Genomic DNA, 26,166 nt, shown 5'->3' on the forward strand with positions numbered 1-26,166 from the left:
ATAGATATAACTTGGAAATGCTTCGTTTGTAGATAATACAACAGACGCGCCAGGTGGTTGAAACTGAGCAAGAAAAGGAAGTGGAGAAATGGAAAAGGCTGGCGCAGCTAAAGAATCAGGAGCTAGAAAAATTCCGTGTGGAATTAGACTCCATATTGGACGTTCTCCGAGAGCTTCACCGACAGGGAGTTGTTGTTCCAGTTCCTTTCTCAGATGGACTGAACATCCCTGAATATTAGGGGTCCAAGGGAAGGGAGTGTGTATACCTGGGAGGAGGAGAAAAGGCAGACCTGCCAACCGAAGACAGACACAGAGCCTGCAGCCGAAAGGTTGTCACAGATTATTCAAACAAGCAAGGACGATGGAAGATAAATTATCTTTGATGGATAAGAGGAAGAAACGACATGGTGCCACATTCTGTTTGTAGGGAAAATGTCAACTAATTTCATACTAAATTATCTGGAGGAAAACTGTGTTGAATGATTATGAGTAACTTAGTTTATTATGTAAGCTATTACTAATGTAATAGCAATGGAAAGACTTTAGAGAAAAATGTGTGTAGGAGTACATTGTTATTTAACATGGGCTCATTTTCTTTGTGCCAAGAAAGCAATTTCTGTTTTTCTTATAAAACTCTTGAAGGAGTAACCTGAGTGTAGTATCAAAGGGCATCATTCAGAATAGCCAATCAGGTAGTGTGACTTCTCCTGCGATTGGAAAGAGAACAGTTGTTTCTCAGTGTTCAGAATTATTTTTCTTTTCCTTTTCCCAGTTTCACCTTCATCCTTCCTTGAGGTGGCTCTTCCCACACCTGGTGTCCTTCCAGAAAAAAGGGTAATTAAATCTGTCAGTTGTTTAAAACTGTGACTTTGCAACGTAGGATTGTGTTTAAACAAACAAATCCCAAATACCAGTTCCATTTATATCATTTCTAACAATTCCTTTTTTGAGGTCAGGTGATAGATAGATGAATGCAGTAAACTTCAAAAATAAATTAAAACTGTCACAGTTGAGCTTATAGCTTTTCTAGAACAAGCATTACAAAATAGCACCTTTCTGTGGTCCATAGGGACAGATCTTGGTTTAAATTATGTAAAAGATGTATGTGGAAATTTTATCAATAGCCATTTTAATGGTTATTTTTAATATTCAAGCTCAAATTTAGCTGTGGGTAATTCAAATGAAACATGATGTTGGCCATTTCGTAAAGCAAAGATTGATTGATCCTGGAAACCTCAAATTCAGGTAATTTGTGTTTTTATATTAAACTATCTTTCTTCTCATTTGCAAGAAGAGATTTTTAATTTTAAACTGAATTTTTGGTAACACTGTATTGAGAACTAGATGAAATAAAATGTGTACATTTGGAAGCAGAAAAAAAATGAGCATGTATATATATAGTCTCATTGTTTTCCAAAAGAAGAGGTTGTCAGCCTTATAATTTATCATTTTATTTATGTTTGTATGAAAGAATTATACTGTGAAGTAACAATAAAATTTTCTACTTTTGTTATTGTTTGGTATGAGCTCTAAGGCATGTTTTTGTCTACAGATTTATCTGTTAACATGCCTATACCCTCATTTGTGCTTTTCTGTCCATCGGCTCATCAGTCCACACTTAGCATGGTCATCCAAAGAACCAGCATGACTGCTGCAGCAAAGACAGTATGTCTGGAGTTCATGAAACTGGAGAGCTACTGGACCAATCTCAATTTAGGCTTCTGTGATAAATGCCTTTGCCGTTTGATCCATGTGGGGACTGAACTCACCTTTGGTTCCATGAAAAATGCAAAAAGTGAGTAGAGGGTTCTTCAAGTTGACCAAGAGACCTCTTTCCTTTTCGTCATAGTAACCATTCTGATTTTCATCTTATAATACCAAAAGAGTGTCTTCCCAGCTAGTCCTCCCCTTGAGCCTAGAGTTTGAGCCAGCCACAAAAACCCTGAAGGTGGGTGCTGTTTTGCAAGACCCTCTAAATCAGAAGCATTAAGCCTGCCACACCATCTTTCCTTTCTACCTGGAAACATAAAGGATTTCTGGTCTGGCCTTATTTTTCACAGCAACAGGTCTTTTGCTGAGACCCACAGGCAAATATTTGTAGTATCTATCGTTTTTCCTTCCCATTTGTCTGTAAAATTATAGGGACTAGACTAAAAGCCCTTCCAGATCTAAATCTATCAGAATTGGGATCCTCCTTCTCCTAAAGCTCCATTCTCAGACCCTGAAAGATATTCTTTACTCTTTTCTTTGGCCCCTTTGCTTCGTAACTTTCTTACTGCCAATGTTCCTTCATCTCTGCCCCAATATCTCCCTCCAGAATACCTGACCTTCTGCCTTGGAGAAGAGAAGCCCCTATTTATTTAAACAAATTTCATTTTCTGAAACAAACTGACAGTAGTGGGAGTTCTGCAAAGTCCATGTATAACCTGAGGACAACATGTCTTCCCATACCTAGACAATTGGGTAATCAGAAGCAGATCAAAAAAAAGTTTCCCTCAAAGTGCCGTCCTTTTGGAACCATTGGACATCTTCCAGTCACTCTGAGGTTGGGGATGTAGCACACACACATTTGTTAAGTCAGAAGCCAAAGATACTATGCTCAATCCTTCACTCCTTTCTCTTGGAGATCTAATCCCTCCTCATAGCCTATTAAATATATAAAAATTACTCCCAAATCTCAATCTCTTAACCTATTCCAGACTTTTTCAGGCATTAGTCATGCATCTCCAGCTACTACTGGTCATCACCTGAATGTCCTGCTATCAATTTGAAGTCAACGCCTAAAAATAAAAACTCAGCATCTTCTCTATAATAGCTAAAAATATACCATCAATGCCATCTTCATTCTTCTAATAAACCAGCAAACTTTTATTAAATTGTTAATATGTGATAAGTGCTGAACAAAACTGAAGCAGTCCTTCACCTCAGGGAACTTATATTCTAAAGGAGATGATATGTCATATACAATAGGTATATACAAAAAATGTACAGATAACAAGACAACCTTAGAGGAAAAGGCACTAGCAGCCCTTCAGTCTTAAGCTTTAAAACTTGACTTGTCTTTGTCTTCTGCCTCTCTATCCAACATCTGTTTGCCAAATTCTATTGATTTTTCCTTTGTGATGGTTCTTGCATCCAGTTCTTTGCTTTGTTTTCCCACTGCCACCACCCTAGACCAGGATCAAATGTCACTGCTTGCCTTGGCTGACATAATTCCACATGGAAAGAAATGTGGTTTCAAGTATTTTCAGGTTTTTCCCCCAAGAAATAGAAAACATTGGTCACTTTGCCATTATAATTTTTTCAATTCTTAGCACGTCACAAATTTTCTGTCAGAAGGGACCTGATGGTCTAGCAAATTCTAGCTCTATTCCACCTTTAAAAATAATTTTTCCAAAGTTAAAAAACACACCTACAACCTTCCCAAATGCTCATTTAACCTTTACTTCAGGAACTCCATTGAGGGAAACTCATTACCTCTCAGGACATCTCATTCCACTTTTGGATAGTTCTAATGTGCTAACATGTTCTAATGTGTTTCAGAAGTTCTGCCCACCGCTCCTAGTTCTGGCCTCTGGGACCAAGTAGCACAAATCTAACATTTCTTCTTCACAATGGCTCTTCATATACTTGGAGATGTAGTAGTCATGTCCTTCTAGTATAAGCATGCACATGTTCTTCAACCAAGCCTCATATGGCCAGAAGTGGAGACCCTCCACCATCCTAGTTGTGCTGTTCTAGATGCACTTCAGTCTACCTCAAATATTCAAATGAATCGGTCGTATATTTATTAAGTACCAGGTGCTTGGCAAAATAATACCAAGTGCCAGGTACTGTGATAAGTGCTGGGGACACAAAAAGAGACCAAAAATAGTCCTTGTCCTCAAGGAGCTTTCAAACTAATGACTCTGAGATCTTTCATTTAGATATTTCCTCCGGTGATTAAGATCTCAACCCATCCATGCTTGCCCAACTTGTCTGGCTTTTGTCCATGTCGTCCTGTAAGATTTACAGAGAGAGTCTACCCTCCCTCATTTTCTCCTGGCGTCTCAAGGACATCAGGTGAGCACTGAGGTTGTCCTCCAGTCATCCTTCACCGTCATCAAATGACCAGCCCATCTTCTTTTTCTATCATATATTTCCCTCATAATGTCTTATAATCCCATTCTTCGTCATATGTTGCAAGTTGCTTACACCCACAATGCACCTCTCCATTGCCCTCTGTATGATATTCATTTCCACCTATTTGGAGATTGTCAAATTTTATGTCTTGCAACTATACATTGGAACCAGTAGACTACAGGTGTTAAAAAAGGTGGACCTCATCAATTGGGGAATGGCTCAATAAATTGTGATACATCGATGAGAGTATTATTACACCTTAACATACAATGAAATACTTAGAGGATCCTACAGTCAACTAAAAAAACTAGTTGACCATACTAATCTAGCGTTTGATCAACCCAACTCACCATTTGACAAAAATCACTGGGAAAACTAAAAAGCAGTTTGGCAGAAACTAGATGTAGATCAACATCTCATACTATATCTATAATCATTTGAAAAAATGCTCTAAATCACTGTTGATTGGAGAAAAGCAAATTAGTACAATACTGAGGTACTACCTCATACCTTTTCTTTGATTTTAGTATTTACTTTGCTCTAACCAAGTCAATAATCTGATTGCACCCAGACAACTGATTCTTAAATGACTCCAAGTCAGTAGCCAGGCATTTCCTGGCTGTTAGGATGTGGCAGATTTCAGCAATTATTATGATTTTTGGTGATCACTAAATCCAGTGCCTCCTGACCTTTCTCAATGAACTTAGGCAGGTGACTTCTGAGTCATTTGTAAGCCTTTGTCCTTTTCCATTTCTTGACTTGATTTATTGTTTTTGCCGTCCTGCCCTCTGCCCTATTTCTCATTGACATGATATTATTAAAGTTTTTATGTGGATTTTGTGTAGATAATCATGGCAAGGGCTTGATAGAATTTCTCTACTTCTTCACCCTGTGCAACTATGTTCATTATCTTCATGGTCATTTGTTTGCTTCTACTGATCATTAGCAACATAAGGTGAGATGACCAATGTCCTATGGAATGGTGTTTCTTATTATCTTCAGGCACATAATGAGAATTTCAAATGAGATAATATTTGTAAAGAGCTTAGGACAGTGCCTGGAACAAAGTAGGCACTTAATAAATGTTTATTCCATTCCATTACACTCTAATGAAACCAATTCTACCCTTATTCACTTCTCCAAGGTGAACCTGTGAGCCTTCTTTACCTTCTTCTTTGTCTTCTGATGTCACTCAAAGTGAGAATGTCAGTATTGACATAGTTCAGTTCCTCTAAGATTGAACCAGCATTTCCATGTTTTGTCCTTCCTTTTTCATTTCCCCTTTGTGTATTGTCCTCCTCCATTAGAATATAAGATTAAGAGCAGAGGCTATCTTGCTTATTTGTATCTCTATCCCCAATACTTAGTACAGTGTCTGGCACATAGTGATCATTAAATAAATTATCCTTCTATCTACATATCTAAAACAAAATACCCTTTCCTAGCTCATCACTCCCCTTTATTTCTATAGTCTGCTGGTTGGTCTGCCTGCCACAAGTCTCTCCTCACTCCTGTCTATCTTTCATTTAGCTGCCGAAGTGATCTTTCTAAATCACAGGTTTGACCATGTTACCCTCCATATTCAATAAACTCTAGTGCTTCCTATGATGTCCAGAATCACAATCTGTTTGGCATTCAATCGTAGAAAATATCTGCGTGTGCTTTGTAGGAGTAAATGGTGAAATCAGGGAAATGTATGATAGAAAAAAGTGTCTTCAGTGCATATATTAAAATATTTCAAGATCCTATAGAGATGTCTACCTAAGGCATTTGGCAATGTCATGAATCTGCACATAAAGAGCATCTTTTTATTGGTGAGATTCTACAAATGCCCCTATATAACACGGCACTAATTACGTTGAGACTCAAGGATACAAAGCCTCCTTGAGAAAATCCATAATCATTCAAAGGAAATAAGTTTAACCATGCACACAGACATAACAATGTGGATGAAAAATTCATTGCCTTAATTATGACATACAGTTGGAAAGACGACCCACTTCATCCATCCATCCATATTTAACATGGACAGGTACTTCAGTGGATAAGGAACTTAGTCCAGAGTTGAGGAGAATCACATGTGGGAAACTGCATTGAGTTTTCAGTCATTCTAAGCACCTCACTGCTATAAAAACCTACCTCTTTAATTACCATATTCTCCAGATGATATTATGTGACTATGAATTGTGGGACATGGAAAGAATCAAAATTGTAGGTTTTCCAAAGATGCATAGGAGGTATTGGAAGACTGAAGCATATTTCCAAAGATTAGCTGCATGCATGAAGTATCATAAAAGACATTACAAGGATATATGTCATCCAAAAAGGATATGGACAAATACAAGGAAAATGATATTGGATCGTCTGAGTGCTACATTGGTACCCTTCGTGGTATTAAAAAAATAATAGGAGTTTCAAGTGAATTGGGTAAATTCTCTGTGGAGGATTTATGGAAAGACAGACAAGAATCACATAGAAAGAATATTCAGATAAATGAAGTCACAGATCCAGCAAAGAAAGTTAATTTTTCAGTTCAATTTGACAGTTATTTATTCAGCATCCACTCCTTGGCATGTGTCTGTATTTTTCCCCTACCTAGATTCTAAGAGCATAGACCATATATGTCTCCCCTAGTGCCTATCATAGTGCTCTGAATAGAGTAGGTGCTTAATAAATGTTTGTTATATCCATAGGTATGCTAGTGCCAGCTCCTTTTTGTTCTTAAGAACAAATTAATTTGCTTCCAATTGTTTGTCATTATTAGCATTTACACCTTGGAAATGACAAATCAGGGCTTGATTTTTCGTTTTGTTGATTGTCTAGACTTTAAAAAGCGATGGAAAATGTTGATGCATATTAAACTTACATGTGTGTTACAGTTACATTTTTGCCTGGAAAGCCAGTTGTTAAACATTTAACAGCAAGTCCCTGGTTATATCTAATTGCCTTGCACATAACAAATTATCCATAATCATATTTGATAGACAGATAGATATATACATATACATATATACATATTCACACACATACATGTGTTGGTGTGTGTACACATACATATTCAGGAATACATATATACATTTTGTGTATATGTGTTTTATAGATATGTACATTCATATTGCATATGTATTCAATTCACATGTTAAATTATATATTAAATTATTATATATATAATATAGTTATATATAGGTGTATGTGTATATATACACATAAATAATATGAATGAAGAAGTATGGTGTACTGGGTAGAAAACTGACTTCAATGCCAGGAAGACCTGTGTCCAAGTCTTGTCTATGATACGTACTCATTGTACCAGACCTTAGCCAAGGCACTTATCCTCTCAGTAGTTTAGGCAGTTCTGTGAGGTTGCAGAGAAGATGCCAGTCTGAATTGGTAGAGGGAGTTCCTCACCTGGGAATTCCCTTTATCAAAGAAAGCACAGGTTAGGTTCTTCTTCTTGTCCTATGAATGAATGCAAACTAGGAACTGAGGTCCTTGTAAAACCAAGAGCATTCTCCACGGCTAGGCTTCCCAAGCTTTTTCACTCCCATGTGTCATTAAGTTTTATAAGAAATGTGATATGGTGTTTCTTGGATGGGGGGAAAGGGTAGAAAAGGAACAGCTTTGCTCATGGCCAAGAAAGGTTAAGGTTAAGCCCCTAGAAAAGAGATAGTTATATTCCTTAAGACGTATAAAACATTGAAAGATCAGGAAGCCTCAGAGTGGAAGTTACAAGTCACTCACATGGAAAATGAACTTGCACTTGGATATGATCCAGTTCACAAGGGTGGGGAACTTGTGGCCTCAAGGCCCCTTTGAATCCAGTGGAGGGCCACGCTTGAGGACCTAGAAGGCCACATGTGGCCTCCAGGCCATAGGTTCCTCACCCCTGGTTTAGGAGAATGAAGAATGGGACCTGAAATGCCAAGAAAGGAAGGGAAGTTAAGGGGTGCAAAACTCATGGTCAAGCAGTGATAATTCACATGGGATGAGTTGGCATTGGCCAACAAGTCCTAATTGGGAAAGGTTACTCTAGTGCTCACCATGGTGTCCTGGTGGCAAATGAAGATTAATTAAGGTGTCAAGGGCCCAGCATTCACCAAGGGAGTTTGCTAATCTGGCAGAGCAGTGTGTCTACCACCTACTGAATAATAATGTGATGGTACCTTTTGCATAATTATGTTTGTATATTCATCGTAAACAGTCTGACCCGTTTTAATAAACTAAAATATACAAAAATTTGAAAATGATTTCTAATATGCTTTGCATGATTGCACATGTATAACTGCTATCAAATTGCTTACCCTCTCAGGGAGGGGAGAAAGGGAGGGAGAGAATTTGGAAATCAAAATTTTTAAAAATTATTGTTAAGAATTGTTACATGTAATTGGGAAAATTATTCAAACTGAAAAAAAATGTTTTCTATACATGAATACTAGACTTTGATTCAGGAAACCCTAAATTAAAATCCCATCTCAGACACTAACAGTGTGATACTGAGCAAATCACTTAACCTCATTAACCTCCGTTTTCTTTTCTGCAAAATGGGGGAAATGAGGATCACGTTAGTGTATGCAAAGTATTTTTACAAACCCTAAAGCACTATATAAACTTAGCTGCTATTTTTTTATTATTTTTTTATTTTGGTTATTTATTTTATTATTTTTAGTTCTCACAACAGTAACAAAGTAAGTATTCTAGGTTGGGTATTGTTTTCCCCTTATGCAGATGGGGAAACTGAGACTCAGGAAGTTTAAGTGACTTGGCCAGAGGTGACCCAGCTAATCAGGATAAGAAGCAGGATTCAAATCCCCTGACACCAGACTCAGCATTCTATCTACTCATCCCTAGAACTGCAGTTGTGGTTTGTTTAGAAGATATGTTTGTAGAATCAGCATTAACCTTTGCTCTGGGTACACAGACATGAGGTCGACTTAAATCTTCTCAGCCATAATTAAAAACAGAATAGGTAACTAAGTCTGGCTCTGTCCTCTCTAAATGGAAAGTGGGTCACCTGGGAGACTCCATGGGAAAGAATACTGCACTTGGGAATCAGCAGGGCTGGATTCATAATCCTTCCCCCCCCCCCCCACTCATGCTTACTCCCTGCATGTATGACTTTGGTTAAGTCATGTAAATCTCCCTGGGTCTCATTTCCTCATTTCCAACATGGAGGTGTTAGACTAGGTGACCCCGAGGTCAATCTAGCTCGAGATTTATTATTAGGGGAGTGCCACTGATCTCTTCCATAGCTTTAGTACTGCTATTCTAGGAGATGTAACTTATGAGCACAACTGTGTAATATGTTATTTGAAGGAGGGAGGAAAGAAGTAGTTCTGTAGTGTCGGAGTAAATCTCAAAATCTCCTAAGATCTTAAAAAAAAATGCCTTTTTCCTTTTAAAAATGTTCATGGCCCTTCAGCAGGCCTTTACTGGGAATTTTATCATAATTAGAGTTAAGGAAGCCCATTAGAGAAGTCCTTTGGATATAATTAATGCTTACCCATCATCTGATGTGGAATAGCCTATAAAGATTTCTAACTGCAATGGGCCAAAAGAGTAAGTTACCCCTCCAAGTCAGTTAAAATAATAATGACTGGGATTTACACACTGCTCTAAAGTCTACAGCACTTTATAAATACCATGTATTTTGCCCTCACAACGATCCAGGGAGATGAGCACTATTATTATCCTCATTTTACGGACCAAGTCAGACAGGTGAAGTGACTTGCCCAGAGTCACACATTCTAACTCAAACCATTCTGACTCCAGGCAGTGCTCTGTCCCTTTAGCTCCACACCAGTTAGCAGCAATCCTGTTCAGACTTGCTGCCAGTTTTTAATGGTGCTGATTCCTATTTGAGCTGATTTGGGCCTAAAAACCTTCCCACCAGATAGAAGCACGGTGTCTTGGGGAGGCAGTGTGTTAGTGTACTCTCTGATGACCTTGGGCAAGTCACTCATCTTCCTGGGCCTCCATTTTCTTAACAATGAAATGGAGGAGAGGGAAAGGGAACTAGATGCCCGCTGAGTCTCCTGGGAACCTACAAGGCTTCCACCAAGGACATATGTTGCATCATGCAAATTCTCACCCAACTGAGAGGAGCAATATGGTAGGGGAGGATAAATGGCCTACCCAAAAAAGCTATTACCAGGAGCTCTTCAATACCGGACACTTGGCTTCTCCATAGCACGACACCAAAATCCTGGTTCTCATCTGCTTTCGAGTCCCCATCAAGATTCAGTAAAGGACAGTCTGGGATTAAAATGTGTTCTTGTTGTTATTGTTCAGTTGTATCCAACTCTTTGTGATCCCATTTGTGGTTTTCTTGGCAAAGATACTGGATACAGGTTTGCCATTTCCTTGTCCAGTTCATTTTACAGATGAGGAAACTGAGACAAACATGGTTAAGTGACTTGCCCAGAGTTACATACCTAGTAAGCCTGAGGCCGGATTTGAACTCAGCTCTTCCTGACTATAGAGGCTTACCTCTCTTTGCCAGGAACCTCTCTTGAGCTCACTAGACCACGCAAAGCAGGGATAAGGCTGAGTAAATCACTGTCACCCTGGAAAATCAGGAGAGTAGAAGAATTTCTGAAGTGGAAGCTTTCTTCATCATCAAAATGCATTTACCACTGAATTACAACTAACTGTCTTTCTAATGCAGCCCATCATCCCACACTCTGCCTAGGGCAGATCAGTTAGTGCTTGCAGATTCCCACTTGCTGCCCTATACCTCACCGAGGCAAGACTGAGTAAGACAAGCATGCATTGTCACTGCATGGTGACTACCCTACTTCTGCTGTCTAGAGAGAGATCTTCGGGATAACCTCAAAAGCTGAAGAGGATGAGAGGATCATAAGAGCATAGAAGGATCATAGGAACATAGCTCTGAAAAGTCCCGTAGAGGCCATTTAAACTAACTACCTCATTGATTTGGAAACTGAGATTGGGATTTGTTCAAGGCAGAGTCCCCTTCCCTGGTCCAATGTGACAAAGGTAAAAAAATGACAGAGGTGAGATATAAAACTGGACCCACTGTCCCCCTGGTCCATTGGCTTGTCTTTTTTTTCCTTCCATCATACTGTACTCTTGGTCTTATCTTCCAGAGTCTACCTTCCTCAACAGTTTTAAGTGGATATTTCTAGGCTGCCTCTCTCTCTGCTCTAAACTATTACTCTGCCATTTTACCACAAATGGGCTGTCCATGTCTCAGCCCCCTAGGTCTCAGCAACAGTGATTTCTGAGAGACAAAGTGTTCCAAGAATTATTAGGTAGCATTTACCTAAAAGGGGGAGTTTGGGGTGGGAGTGGGATGGACCTCTTGCAATTTTCAAAAGGAATGAATCCACATAAATTTAACAGAGGTGGCAATGTATTTATAGAGAGCAAGTAGAGACAAAACAACCACAAAACCAACGTTAATTTGGACTGTTTTTTTTTCAAGATTTGCTTTAAAAATAACTAAAAAGCATCACATCATTCAATATACTCAAGTTGCTGTTAATTTTGTTTCATACTTTATATTGAAATGATGAGAAGCAGTGTGGATGTAAAGAGCCAGCCTTGGAATCAGAAACACCTAGATTCTGACACATAACAAGCTGTGTCTCCCTGGGCAGGTGACTTAACCATTCAATGGTCCAGATAACTCTCTTAGAATTATAAATTGTACAGACAAGTTGCCAAACGCATGGATGGAGTGAGTTCCCATGCCCTAAGCTCCCTACACAGGCCCAGGCCAACTTTCTATTACTTCATCCTACCCCTCCCCTCAAAATTCTTGAACTGATAGGTGGAAAAAAAAACATTCCCTAAATCAGGGGTTCTTAACTTCTTATGTGTGATAAACCCTTTGGCTGTCTGATGAAGACTATGGGCCCCTTCTCAAAATGTTTTTAAATGCATAAAATAAAATATGTAGTATTACAAAGGAAACCAAAGTTACTGAAACTAAAGATGGAAATTTTTTTCTCATCCAAGTTCGCAGATACCCTTCCCACCTCCTTTCCACCCCTTTCCTAAAGCTATCCATTGGTCCTTAGGCAAAGAACCTTTGCCTTAAGTAATTGTAAATATTTTCTTTATGTTTTAACCATTCTTTCATTTCCTAACACTTAATTCATCCACTTATAATTAAGAGTACTAAAATAATATTGAAATGTTTTTAAAAGAACCAGGCCAACGGCTTTTCTTTTTCAACCTTCCTGTTCCACATCTGAGTAGTATTTGTGTAAGTAAAATTGCTCTAATTAGGTTTGATTCCTCTTTGGGGTAAGCATTAGACTTCCAGGGTAAGGCTATTTCCAAAGATTCACGATGGCAATCTTAGCAGGAACAAAGAGATTTCAAGCCGGGCTATGCTACAGGGCACTTTGTATCCTCAAGACTAATGTTTTCCTTAGGGATACTGGGGAGGGGGAAATGTTGAAGAATGGTAATTTGTTGTTGTTGTTTTAATTAAAAGGGACTGTTGTTTGTTGTTGTTCAGTTGTTTTCAACTCTTCAAGACCCCATTGGGGGTTTTCTTGGTAAAGATACTGGAGTGGTTTGCCATTTCCTTCTCTAGCTCATTTGACAGATAAGGAAACTGAGGCAAACAGGGTTAAGTGACTTGCCCGGGGTCACAATAGCTAATAAGTGTCTGAGGCCAGACTTGACCTCAAGTAGATGAGTCTTCCTGACTCCAGGCCTGGCACTCTATCCACTGTGCCACCTAGCTGCCCCTATTACAAAAACAGGGACTAGAGCTGGTGTAAAACATTATTGGGGTACCATGTGTTTTCACCAGTTAGCTACCAAGGGAAATAAATAATTAAGAGCCAAAAGAGGCATCATGTCCGAAGAGCGTGTAAAAAAAAAAATACAGAGGTGTCATAGCTGAGCAGCAAAGTAATATGCAACTGAACATGTTTATTTTACACTCAGTACAAGGCAGAAAGGGGTTGGTTTTTCATCACAGGTAGCGAAAGATTTCATAGCAAAAATGTCCTTACAAATTAGTAGTCAGCCTCCCAGGCCACTCTGTCTGAGCAAAGCTGAATTCCATTCTGTCCCAGGCTTCAGGCTTGCTTTATACATGCAGGATATTTGGGGATGTGAATGAATTGCCACTGGTGTTTTGTACAGCATCCGTGGTATTCTGGGTCCAAAATCCCTGTCCTGGCAAGAATACCCAACTTCATGCTTTGGCCAGTTAAGGAGAACTGGCCCACGAAGAATGCTTTCTATCAATTTATAGAAAATGGCAACCATGATGACAAGACAGTGTGACTAGCTAGGGTTAACAGCAGGAAACAGCCCTATTAAAAGCCAGACAAACTAAGCTTGAGCACCTTCTTGTGAGGAGGAGTGCTGGTCAGATGTATCCTAAAGGCAATTTAAAAATAATAATAGCAATAGTAGTAATAATAGCTAACATTTATAAAGCACTTTAAGGTATGCAAAGCACTTTACATATATTATCTCAATAGATTCTCACAACAGCCCTGTGAAGTGGATCCTATTATCATCATCATCATCCCCTTTTACAGATGAGCAAACTGAGGTTCTGAGTTCAATGGCTTGTCAGATTGGTACAACTAAAGAGTGTTTGAGGCAGGATTTGAATTCAGGTCTGTATCACAGACACAAAGCCCGACACCAGCCACGTCCCACCACTCACTCTTTGGGGAAATTACAGCAGGTATATCCAATTGAGTAAGAACACCTGGTGTAGGACAAGGCAGTTGACACTTTGGTTAATGGCTAACTGTGATGCTCTTAGGAAATGGATTCTCACCCCTCAGGCACACCCCTACTGCCTCCACTACTCAAAGAGCTATGTTTAATAATTGGGCAAAGGGCCCACCAGTGATAAGGCCCTTTTTGTAGACTCCCAGAACAGGAGAGGAGAGGGTATTCATTCATTCACACTGGCTTAACATAGCCCTGCCTATAAGGACTTAAACCAACTAGTATAATACATAGGATAGGAACTAGGCCTGTGACTTCTTTGATAAAGGGGATGAACTCCTGGATGAGAAACACCTTCCACCAAAGCAGGCTGGTACTTTCTAAGACTCCCAGTCTTCTAGAGTTGCCTAGAATAATGAGACTTGACTAGGATCACACAGCCGGTGTATGTCAGAGGGAGGACTTGAATGTGGTCTTTCTAACTCTACATCCAGTTGTCTATCCACTGTGCAGACTGCCTCTCAATTTACAAGGGATTAAACCATTTCCAACCCGCCAAAAGTGTGATAGTCTAAATTCTTTTCCCCGAAAAAAGTCCAAAACACCAAACAAGTACACACTCTCTCTCTCCCTCTCTCTCTCTCTCTCTCTCTCTCTCTCTCACACACACACACACACACACACACACACACACACACACACACCCCTGAAACAAATCTGAAGCTGCCCATGAAGAAAATCCCTTGTGAAGCAGTACATGGACCTATGACATTCCTTTAGCAAATGTTTCTTAATCTAGGACTTCATGGGAGGTCTGGGCTATTGGCTTGTTTTCTAGAACAATTGGTGGCTCAGAAATCAGGAGATCATCCTCCCCAAAGGAGGAGTTTGGGTCAGTGTTCACAAAGTTGGGGATGTTGAATTTGCTCATCTGGGTCAGGTCCTCTTCTTCTAGTCTCCCGCTGCTTCGGGATCCCTCCTGGAAGAGTTCATCAGCATCCACAGCAGTCGCTTTGTGACTTGTCTTTGGCTTATCCAACTGGTCTACTTCATTGATATAGCAATGGAAGAGAAATCTGGACTCAGAGGTTGCTGGGCGAGAAAATATCTTATCCGGCTCCCGAGGCCTTCCAAAGTCTGTAACAAAGCTATTCATTCGAAAATGCTTTTCAGAAGGTTCTGCATTTCTAAAAGGAAAAAGCAAATTATGTACATTATACATCATTCATTTCCAAAATTTATATCCTCAGTGCCTAGCACAATGGTTTTGAGATTTGAGATTAACTTTCATTTAGACTGCATAGATCTTGAATGTACAATTTTTGCATGTTGTCTCCCACATTAGAAGATGAGTTCGTTGGGGGCAGGGACCATGCTTTTACCTTCCTTGCATCCTTAGTGCTCATGCTGGCTCACAGTAGGTGCTTAATAAATGCTTTTTGATTAATTGATTGGTTGAAATACAACAGAAATAATAGCTAAAGTCCATGCAAGTTACTCTTCTCAAGACAGGGGAGCAATTTAGTCTGCAAAATGGGGATAATAATAGCTTAAAAGTAACCTACCTCACAGAGTTGTAAGGATAAAACGAGATAATAATTTTAAAGCATTTAGCACAATGCCCCGCACATAGTAAGTGCTATATATATAGTTAGCTATTAGTAATATTATGTGAAAAGGAGGCCCTCCTGGATCATTGTAGAAATACAAAGACAAATACCTAGCTAACTAGTATACTGTAATGTACTACATATCAGGAGTTGTTCAGTCACATTGGATGCTTTGTGACCATTGGATGCAATGGACCATAGGACGCCTGTACTGTCCAGGGGATTTTCTTGGCAAAGACCCTGGAGTGGTTTGCCATTTCCTCCCAGTGGATTAAGGCTAACAGAGGTTAAGTGACTTTCCCAGGGTGACATAACTGGTCAGTATCTGAGGCCAGATTTGAACTCACATTTTCCTGACTCCAGGCCCAGTGCTCTATCCACTGAGTCATCTAGATGCCCCACATATCTGGTACCCAAATATAATACCTTGCCCTTTTTATGCTTTATGTTTTGTGCTCTCTGAAGCATCTTCATATCTTTATCTCATTTGATTCTCCCAGCAACTCTGTGACGTAGGTTAAAGACATCATTATCCCCCAGCTTACCTATGTGGAAATTGAAGCAAATAAGGTTTTCATTTCTTTAAAATGACTTGGAACAAATTATAGTTTATGAATATAATGAGATATTATTATCCCATAAGAAATGATGAAATAGTTTCAGAGGAACTAGGAAGACCTCTTTGAACGCATGCAAAGTGAACAGAAGTAGAAAAACAATTTAGACAATGACAACCGCACTCATTATACGGAAAAGCAGCTTTGAAAAATGTTAGAATTCTGATCAAGGAATTTCAGAGAATTGAAGTCAAAAACACTTATCCTGCCAAAGAGGTGATTGCCTGGAAATATAAAATAAGACATAGATTTTGGGGGTGAACCTAATGCAGGAATTTGTCTTGCTGGACAATGCATATTTTCTTTATTATAAGGGTTTTTTTCTTTTTTTAATGTTCAATGGGGTGTGCATTATTAGTATTGTATCTCTTGCCTTAATGAGTGGGGAAGGGAGTGAGGGAGGGAGAGAATCTGAAACTGAAAATAAAAATGTTTTAAATATATCTTCATTGGGGGTGGGGAAGTGAGGAGAGATAATAAATGCTTATTTAAAAAAATTTAAGTTGACTTGCTCAGAATCTCAGGTTAGTTAGTGTCAAGGTTAGACTTTGGCAGGTTCTCTGCCTCCTAGTCCCGTTCTCTGCCCATTAAACCATGTCACCTACCATGATATGGAACAAATCCAATAAACTTCACATTGTATAAACACTTACTATGTGCAAAACTCTTTACTTGCTGGTTACCAACAGCAATAAATGAAATACAACTGTCTCCTTTCAAGGGGTATGTAAACTAATAGAAAGGTGACTGTGAAAAACTGCAAGAAAAATTGAATCTGACAAGGATGAAAAAAAGCTACAAAGTGCAGTGAAATTTCCAAGGAGAGAAAGAGAGAGAGATTGAGAGATCATTGTTGATGCTAACTGGGAGTAGGGGAGAGAATCAGAGAAGGCTTCATTGGAGAGGCGGCACTTGAGCTCAGTCTTGAAGAATGAGTAAGATTGGTCCACTACACCATGATGACTAGCTAGGTAAGTGTGAATAAGTACTTTTTTCCATAAGCCTTAGTTTTGCCATCCATCAAAGTGTTCTCCACCTCTGTCACTGAGTGTTTTCATGGGCCCTGGGTATGTATTGGGTGAAATCAGCTATAAAAGTATGAAGATAATCATTGAGGGGAGATGCCAATAGGTTATATGCTCTAAGGCAAACCTAAATAGGTTTTTTTGTCCCTGCTGAAAGTGAATTTTCCTACTCATATCCTCTCCTAGGGGTTTAAAAGCTGCTTGAAGGGACTAAGTATCTAGTCTCCCCATGAGCTAATGAGATAAGATGGCACCTAGGAAAAAGTGAGCCTTGATGGAAGGCATATTTATAGCAATTAGGTCCACATAATTCCTCACTGTTAGAGCCATGTATCAGCCTGAGTACTGATCCCTCCTTTCAATAAAGGATCTTCCTCTGGCCTGACATTTTCTGATCTAGCTGATGGAGTCACATGAGTGTAAAAAGACTTCAGATATTCAATTGTTCTTGCTTCTCAGATATAGCTCTGACTATTTCGCTGAGAATTATGAAATGCTGCTCTCAAAGTCCCCAAGAAAGAAGCATCAATTCAATAGTACAGAAGATGGACCTATTTTTTCCCTCTCCTGGTTGGGACCAGGATGAAACATTGATTACTAATGTCCTGAAAATGCAGATGTAAGTCGTTCAGTCATGTCTGACTTCAAGACCCCATTTGGGGTTTTCCTGGCAAAGATACTGGAGTGGCTTGCCATTTCCTTCGCCAGCTGTTTTTACAGATGAGGAAACTGAGGCAAACAGGGTTAAATGACTTGCCCAGGGTCACACTGCTAGTGAGTGTCTGAGGTAGAATTTGAATTCAGGTCTCCCTAACTCCAGTGTGCCACCTACCTGCCCTACTACAACATTATAATATAGTAATCCTCACTCTTGCACTCTGGATTGGCTGGCTCACTTCATCCTACCCTCACACCTGTAGGTCAAGGCTTACCAGAGAAGGATCAGTACTAAGCAGTTACTACTCAGTACCCTTTCAAAATCCTAGGGGGTGGGGGGAAGGGGAGAAGGGAGAGATATACTATTACTATGTGCCATTGTAGTTCCTGAGCTACCACAAGTAAGCTTCTTATCTACACAGAATCAGTCACCATAACACCATTAACTCAAATAAAATATTTCCTTAATGTTAAAACAATAGTTATTATAATCATATCATGGCATAAATAAGTATACCCATAAATCTGGGTCACACTCTCCTACCAGTGTATACCACGTCCATGGGAAAGAATGGGCATGCACTTCTAGAAACCTAGCAGGGAGCTAAATGAAAGGAAAAGCCATGTGGTTGGGGCAACCCACAACCCTCTGATATCAAGGCTTTCAGGAATAATCTGTACCCCACAAAACCACTCCTCTGCTAGCTCTCTTCTGGTCTCTTGTAGTAGGAAAATCCTTTTCTCTTTTACTCTCTATCAGTGAATGTGGCAGTGACAAGTTCTTTTAATTAATAGTCACCTTTTTTTTTTCAATTTTATTAATTTATTTATTTTTAGTTTTCAACAATCACTTCCACAGGATTTTGAGCTCCAAATTTTTCCCCATCTTGGCTCTCCCCCCACCTCAAGATGGCATGCATTCTGAATACCCCTTCCCCTAATCTGCTTTCCCTTGTATTCCCCCACTTCTTTTATCCCTTTCCCCTTCTATTTTCCTGTAGGGCAGGATAGATTTCTATATCATTGCCTGTATATCTTATTTCCCAGTTGCACGTGGAAACAATTTTTAACATTTGTTTCTAAAACTCTGGGTTCCCAATTTTCTCCCTTCCTCCTTCCCCAGCCACCCTCATTGAGAAGGCAAGCAACTCGATACAGGTTATATATGTATAGTCATGCAAAATACTTCCATAGTAGTCATGTTGTGAAAAACTAACTATATTTCCCTTCATCCTATCCCGCCCCCCTGTTTATTCTATTCTCTCTTTTGACCCTGACCCTCCTGAGAAGTGTTTGCTTCTGATTACCCCCTACCCCTATCTGCCCTCCCCTCTATCATCCCCCTGCTCTCTTATCCCCCTTCTCCCTATTTTCCTAACAGTCACCTTTAACGAGGTGCTGAGAAATTGTTTTGCTATTGTAGTAACAAGCAGCGGCCTTGAAGTCATGGAAACTGCCCAGCTACTCAGATTGGCTGTCCAACTAGCTCCTCACACATCAGGATTCTTCTTGGTCTAATCAATTCTTATCCACTCAGGTCTCTTTAAAAGAAAGCAGAGCTCACAGCAAAACTCCTTGGGTATGGCCGACAAGTCAGACAACTCTCTCAATGGGGTTTGACTTTGTCCAATCAGCTCTGAGCCTCTCCTTACAACAGAGCTGACTGCAAAACTATTCGAAAAATGTATTTTCCCCCTCTGTTTCTCCCTCTCAAAACATAAGAGGCAGCAGAGAAGAACGAGGCACCTCTGCCAGAGCTTTAGAGGATGCTGGCAGGCGATAAACTCAAACAGCCCCAGAATTCAACTCTCTTTGCAAGAGGAGTTCTCAAAGCCAAGGCCCTCTTCCAATCAGCAGCTGAATCCTTCCTACTAGTTTACACTCCTGATTGTTTATTTCCACTCAGCTTCTTCGCTGCTGACTTTTCCACTCCATCAGTGTCTCATAGCAGAGTTTCTTGATAGTCAGTGATACATATTTCTTTATGAGAAAAAAAAATAAGAAATCTATGTTTACTGCAGTTATGAACCCAACTGTCCTTTTTTAATCTTCCCATCGTTTCCAGTTTTTTTTAGTTACAATTTTGCTAGTTAGAAGCTTTACAACTAAAGAACAGACATGTAATTGGCGGGGGGGGGGGATAAAATACTATTTAAAAAAAAAAAACTAAATATAATTCCATGTGAATGAGTTGACTAACCATATGGCTAATTCACACACTCTACAATCCTGGCAAACTGGCCTTTGTACTGTTCCTGGAAAATGACACTCAGTCTCTTGTAGCACGCTGTGCCTTCACAAAGGCTGCTAAGCCCCTTGCTGAAATCTACTCATCTTACAACCCCTAATTTCCTTCAGAGCTCAGTTCAAGGACCACCTTCTACATGAGGTCTTTCCTGGTTCCCACAAACTCCTAGTGCCTAACCTTCCTGCCCCCGCAAAAAATTACCTTTCATTATTTTGTATGTGCTTACGTGTATCCATTCAACCCAATAGAAATTTGTTTCTTGAGGGAAATTGTTTTTGTCTTTGTATTCCCCAGGACCTAGCATACTGACTAGCACATGGTAAATAAACGCTTGTTGATTAAATGATTATTGATTGACCATGGGCAAATCATTCAATTGCTCATTTCCCCTAAGCAACTCTTTAAAACTCCAAGTCATAGGTGAGTTGTTTGAGTCCCATTGATGAAGAGACTTTCCATGTCAGGAGTTCAATTCACTGATAAAATCACCAGTCCCTTTCCTCCCTGCCAAATATTTATTATTATACTTCCTATGCTTCAGTAATTCAAGGAGCACAATTTCATCAGTGCTAGTACTGACACCAATAGGGCAAAGTGCAATCCCTTTGTAAAATGGTATATCATATTTATGATTTGATGTGACCATAATAATAATAATAATAATAATAATCATTTGGCAAACCTTCTTGTTATAAGCTTTTTGAGCTTGTAAGATGTTAGACAGACAATCCATTGATAGGCCCATCCATGAAGGCTTTCCTGTTTAGTGGCTCTTGCCAGGGCTTGTGAAAGTGGCATAGTCTTTGAGGCCCAAAGGTTACCTCCACAACATGAGGAGATATCAGAGGAGGATTTTGGCAGAGGAAAGTCTCATCATACTGACCATTAATTAATTCCTGGGCTCACAACCAACATAAGATGGATGGAGACTGAACAGACCTGAGCTCCCTGAACCGTTGGCTCCAGGGACTTCTGCCTTCCTGTGGAGATTCTTTGGTTCAATGAAAACGAAAAACATGTAGAAAATAAAAACAAAACCTTTTCCCATGAAAGTTCTGATATTTTGACAACTGATGTTAAATACTAACAAAGGCTAATGATATACCAAACATAAACAGGTACATTATTCTCTCATTTTGAATATTTAGTTATATTTAGTCTCTCCTCAACAAGGTTATAAACCCCTTGAGGTCAAGACCATGTTTTATGTTTAAAGCATGGTGCTAGACATACATTACTTTTGACAAATACTTATTGTTTAAAAGTTGTTGTTCTTTAGTTGTTCTCAGTTGTATCTGACTTTTCATGACTCCTTTTTGGGGGGTTTCTGGCAAAGATACTGGAGTGGTTTGCCATTTCCTTCTCCAGCTCATTTTACAGATGAGGAAACTGAGGCAAACAGGATCACAGGGCTGTTAAGAGTCAAGGTTGGATATGAACTCAGGTCTTCCTGAACCTGGGCCCAGCACTCTATCCACTGTGCCACCCAGCTGCCCCACTGTTTGAAGAAGTGAGTTGAAAATAGACCTTGCACAGAGAGCTTGTGAGCTAAATCATAAATGGGCACACAAATGGGCACACAAGCTCACCTTGTTGTTCAGTTGTTTTAGGTGTGTCCAACTCTTTATGACCCCATTTGGGGTTTTCTTGGCAAAGTGGTTTGCCATTTCCTTCTCCAGCTCATTTTACAGATAAAGAAACTGAGGCAAACATAATTAAGTGACTTGCCCCGGGTCACACAGCTAGTAAGTGTCTGAGACTGGATTTGAACTCAGGTCTTCCTGATTCCAGACCCAGAACTCTTTATCTACTGCACCACCTAGCTGCCCACCTACAGAGATCAGTTTACACATTGGACCTGATGGTGTGGTTGTACACTGTGGCATAATGAAGTCTTCTCAAGGAACAGTTGCCTTTCCACTGAGTGGCATTTCTATTCACCAGGCAGTTCATTTCAGTTACTGCCTTACCAAAGCCCTTGGGTGGGAGCCTTTGAATAAATGAAAATAAATAAATGAAAAAGCATTTCTGAAGCACTTACTATGTGCTAGCACATAGTGACTGAATATAAATAAAAAAGTAAAGACAGTCCCTACCCTCAAAGAACTTATATTCTAATTGGGGGAGACAACCACTGTAGGGAAATGGTGGCCACGACAGAGCACTGTGGTCCTAAAAGTTACAAGGAGAGTGAGTGGAGCTGTAGGGGAGTAGATTGACAGATCTCTTTCAGCAAAAATAGCATAGTTGGTTTGAATATGGTTTCAGAACTTGAGAAGGGAAATAGTAGAAATAACAAGCATTTTCCCAGCATTGATCTCTATGTACACTCTGCCTGGTTCCCCATAATTTCTAAGATCAAAAATAAAATCCTCTGTTTGGTATTTGAAGCTACTCATAACCCGCCTCCCTTCACCCCAAACACACTTTCAGTCTCCTGACACCTTAAATCCCCCCCCAACCACACACACACACACACGTATACATACATACACATACATATACACATACATACACACACACACACACACACACACACACACACACACACACAACTATACTCTGTGATTCATTAACACTGGCCTTCTTGCTGTTCCTTAAACCAGACATTCCGTATCCTGACTCCAGGCATTTCTTCTGTTTCTCATACCTGGAATGCACTCCCTCCTCATCTTGGCTTCCTGGGATGGGCCTCCTTGGATTTTGGGGTGAGGGTTAGCATTAGGGATGTTCAGCTTAATGACAGCTCATGGAAGAATAAAGGAGTTTGGCTTCATTTCTACCAGTGCTCATAAGAACCCAAGTCCAATATTCCAAATCAAAGATGAGGTGCATTTAAATGATGTTAATTTATTTTATTGTGGACAAGATGCCAGTAGGCAAAACTGAGAGACGATGTGATAAATGTTTGCTGAATCACTTGGCCTTCCTGGGCCTAAGTTTTCTCATCTGTAAAATAAGAGGGTCACAATAGGGAGGAGGCTGGTTTTACTTTTCAGATATGAAGTCCAAAGAACGAAAAAATTATTCCAGTCCTTTTTTTCTATATCCATCATGAGAATTCTTGATGAAAAAGAGATACTGCTTTGATAAGCAGTAAATAAAGCTAATGAATTTTTAGCTATGAAAGTGGGGAGGAAAAAATTGCCAGCTCTTCATCTTCCATAAAATCCCCCAGAAAAGCATTTTCCCATGCAATGGCAAAAACTGCCATAGCTGCAGTTTCCTTTGCTTAATGGCTTTCATAGAAAAGCAACATTAACTTTACAATAGCAGTCTTCCTCTCTCCCCTGCCTTGCAAAGGATCACTGAGTCTTCAGTGATTGTGTTATTCCTGAAATTGTTTGTACTGGGGATCAATGAGATGAGCTGAAAGATTCTCAGAGTCCACCAGTGCTTGGGATGCTATTAACCTACTTGACCTTGGAATGGAAGATCATTTCATCGGCTGCACATCACATTAAAAGGAAACTCCAATAGCTTTAGAACTGGAAGGCTACAGCATAGTAGAGTGGAATAAGTTTACACTTAGAACCATGAAAACCTGGACTCAAATCCTAGCTTTGCCACTAACTAGTAGGGTGACTTGGGCAAGTCACTTAATGTCTCTAGACTTCAAGCTCATCAATTATAAAATGGGGAGGTGACACCTGTGACTCTGGAGGCTCCCTTCCATTGTGTACCTGGGCCATACTACTCAAGTGTGGCCTTACATAAGCCTACTGAAAGGCAGTATGTAACTGTATTAATTATTCAGTAAGGAAGAGTAATTTCTTGAAGGCCTCTAACTTCTGCTGGTATCCTTGGAGTGTCAGAAGAAAGTGAGGGAGGTCTCCAGCAGGTTGGATAAATCCCCTATGGCAGTTATAGGAGGACATGGGCAGGCATAGTTAGGTGATAATTTGAATCATTCCAGGGAATGTTCCATCAATGAAATCACTGATCTATTTGAGAATCTAAGCAAATGTTTTTATTGGATGGGTTACTGGGGAAGAGGAGAAGCATAAAGGAGAGGCACCCAGATCTGTGATTTCATCTGTGTAAAAAATGTCCAGTGTCAAAATGCCTTCTACCATTTTGGTACTTTCTCTGCAATTTATAGTCTCAAAGAGCTGCCTGGGGCACTTAGGAAGAAGCAACTTGGCCAGAGTCACCAGTCAGAATGTAATGAACCAAGGTCTTCCTGACTCCAGGCCTGGTGATCTATCCACTACATCACCTAATGGCCCCTCAGACTCTATGTGAGGCCTGAGGAGGAAGGTCACTATTGACATGGGAAATGGGAAAGCATTACAGAGGGGGTGGCATTTGAGTTGGAGTTTAAGGAACCAGTAACAATTCAGCATGTGAAGAAGGAGAAGGAGGGCATTCCAGGCCTAGGAACAATGTGCCGAGATGCATTGGAAAGTAGAGGGTATGTTCAGAAGCGGGGTTGGGGTCAAAGAGTAGTCTAGTTCAACTGAGTCACATAGTACCTACAAGGGAGTAATATGAGATAGTGCTGGAAAGAGAAGATGGTTCCAAATTAATAAAGACTTTTTTGTGGTTTAATCCTTTTTCAGTCCCATTGAACTCTTCATTACCCCATCTGGGATCTTCTTGGCAAAGATACTGGAGTGGTTCGCCATTTCCTTCTCTAGCCCATTTTACAGATGAGGAAACTAAAGTAAACAGGGTTAAGTGACTTGCCCAGGATTACACAGCTAGTAAGTGTCTAAGGCCCTATCCACTGTGCCACCTAGCTGCACATTAAAGACTTTAGATACCAGGAAAAAAGAAACTAAACAGAAGTTTGATAAGAGTTTGATAAAAGTTGCTAAGTTTATAAGTTGAGTTGATAAGAGTTCATAAATAAGCATTTATTATGTACCAGTCACTGTGCTAAGTGCTAGAGATACAAATACAACAAAAGGGGTATTATTAAAGATTTTTGAAGAAAGAATTACATAGGCAACTCCTTATGTGGTAATCCCCTCCAATGAGGCATATGCCTATGGCATATGGTTTATTCCAGATGGTAATATTCAACTTACTCTTGGTGTGGTGCTCCTGTTTTGGTCAGCAAGGTCAGTACAAAAAACATGAAAATCACGAAGACAGCAAGACCAACCCAAAATCCAATGACAATGGAATCTGCAAAACAGTTAATAAATGAATTAATATTTCACCTCTGCTTTTTAATGGAGGAACAAGTTATCATTAAAGGCAATGGAAAAAGCATAGGAACACCTTGATTCTAATCCTGGCTCTGCCACTGACTAAGTGTGTAACTCAGGATAAGTACTTCAAACTCTCTAAGTTTCAATTTCCTCATATATGATATGGGAATAAAAAAGAGCTTAATCTGCCTTCCTCACAAGGGTTATTGTGAAAACACAATGAGATAACATTAGCAAAACATTCTGCAAATATAATTATTACATTAAAGGTGCTTTGGTGGACCAATCCAAGTACTGTCTGGCTATGCCCAAAGCATGGAAAGTGAAAACTTTTAATGAAATTTTAAAAAAACATTACCTAAACTCTTTACCTTCCCACAGGTCATTTCCTCAGAATTAAATGTGTTGCTTGTGTGAGCTGGCTGTATATGAGGCCATTAAATTCTCAGTAACCACCATTAAATGTCTTTGGCCTTAGCCCTTAATGACTATTTTCATGATTTACCAGTAGCATGGCATACTTATCTAATAAGGAATCAATAACTATTTTATTTCCAACCCCATCCCTGACTTACTATGATATTCTTAGAGGTCACATCCTCTTGAAACCCAAGTTATAATTATATTTGCCACTTATCTGCTGTCATCAAATAACAGCCTTGGGGACAACAGAATCACAGAATTTGAGAGATAGAAGAGATCTTAGGAGTCATCTAGTCCAACTCATATGCATTAGGTTGGCTTAGATAACACAATAATAGTTGACATTTATATAACACTTTAAGGTTTGCAAAGTGCTTTATAAATATTATCTCATTTTATCCTCAAAACAACACTGGGAGGTAAAGACTATTATTATCCCCAGACTACAGATGAGGAAAATGAGCTTAAATGACTTGCTTAGAGTCACACAGCTAAGGTCTAAGGCCATATATAAAGTTGGGTATTCCTGATTATAGGTCCACCATGAGATCCACTGAGCTACCTAGCTACTTCTAACATAGCCTGACAATGTTCCAACAATGGTCATCCAAACTCTAAAGAGAGAGGGAGCCC

At 39.6% G+C, this 26,166-nt stretch overlaps 1 protein-coding gene across 1 annotated transcript; it reads right to left on the minus strand.

The window, feature by feature from the left end:
* Positions 1 to 13,593: 13,593 nt before the first annotated feature.
* LOC114033431 (melanocortin-2 receptor accessory protein 2-like) lies at positions 13,594 to 25,078 on the minus strand. The gene is made up of 2 exons (XM_027848935.1): positions 24,985 to 25,078; positions 13,594 to 14,981 (listed from the first exon to the last, which is right to left on the minus strand). The coding sequence occupies exons 1-2, from the start codon at positions 25,032 to 25,034 to the stop codon at positions 14,585 to 14,587; spliced, it is 447 nt and encodes a 148-aa protein (XP_027704736.1). The 5' UTR covers positions 25,035 to 25,078; the 3' UTR covers positions 13,594 to 14,584.
* Between the last annotated feature and the right edge of the window lie 1,088 nt (positions 25,079 to 26,166).

Source organism: Vombatus ursinus, unplaced genomic scaffold (genome assembly GCF_900497805.2).
Source record: "Vombatus ursinus unplaced genomic scaffold, bare-nosed wombat genome assembly UNPS02007155.1, whole genome shotgun sequence".
Classification (NCBI taxonomy): Eukaryota; Metazoa; Chordata; class Mammalia; order Diprotodontia; family Vombatidae; genus Vombatus; species Vombatus ursinus.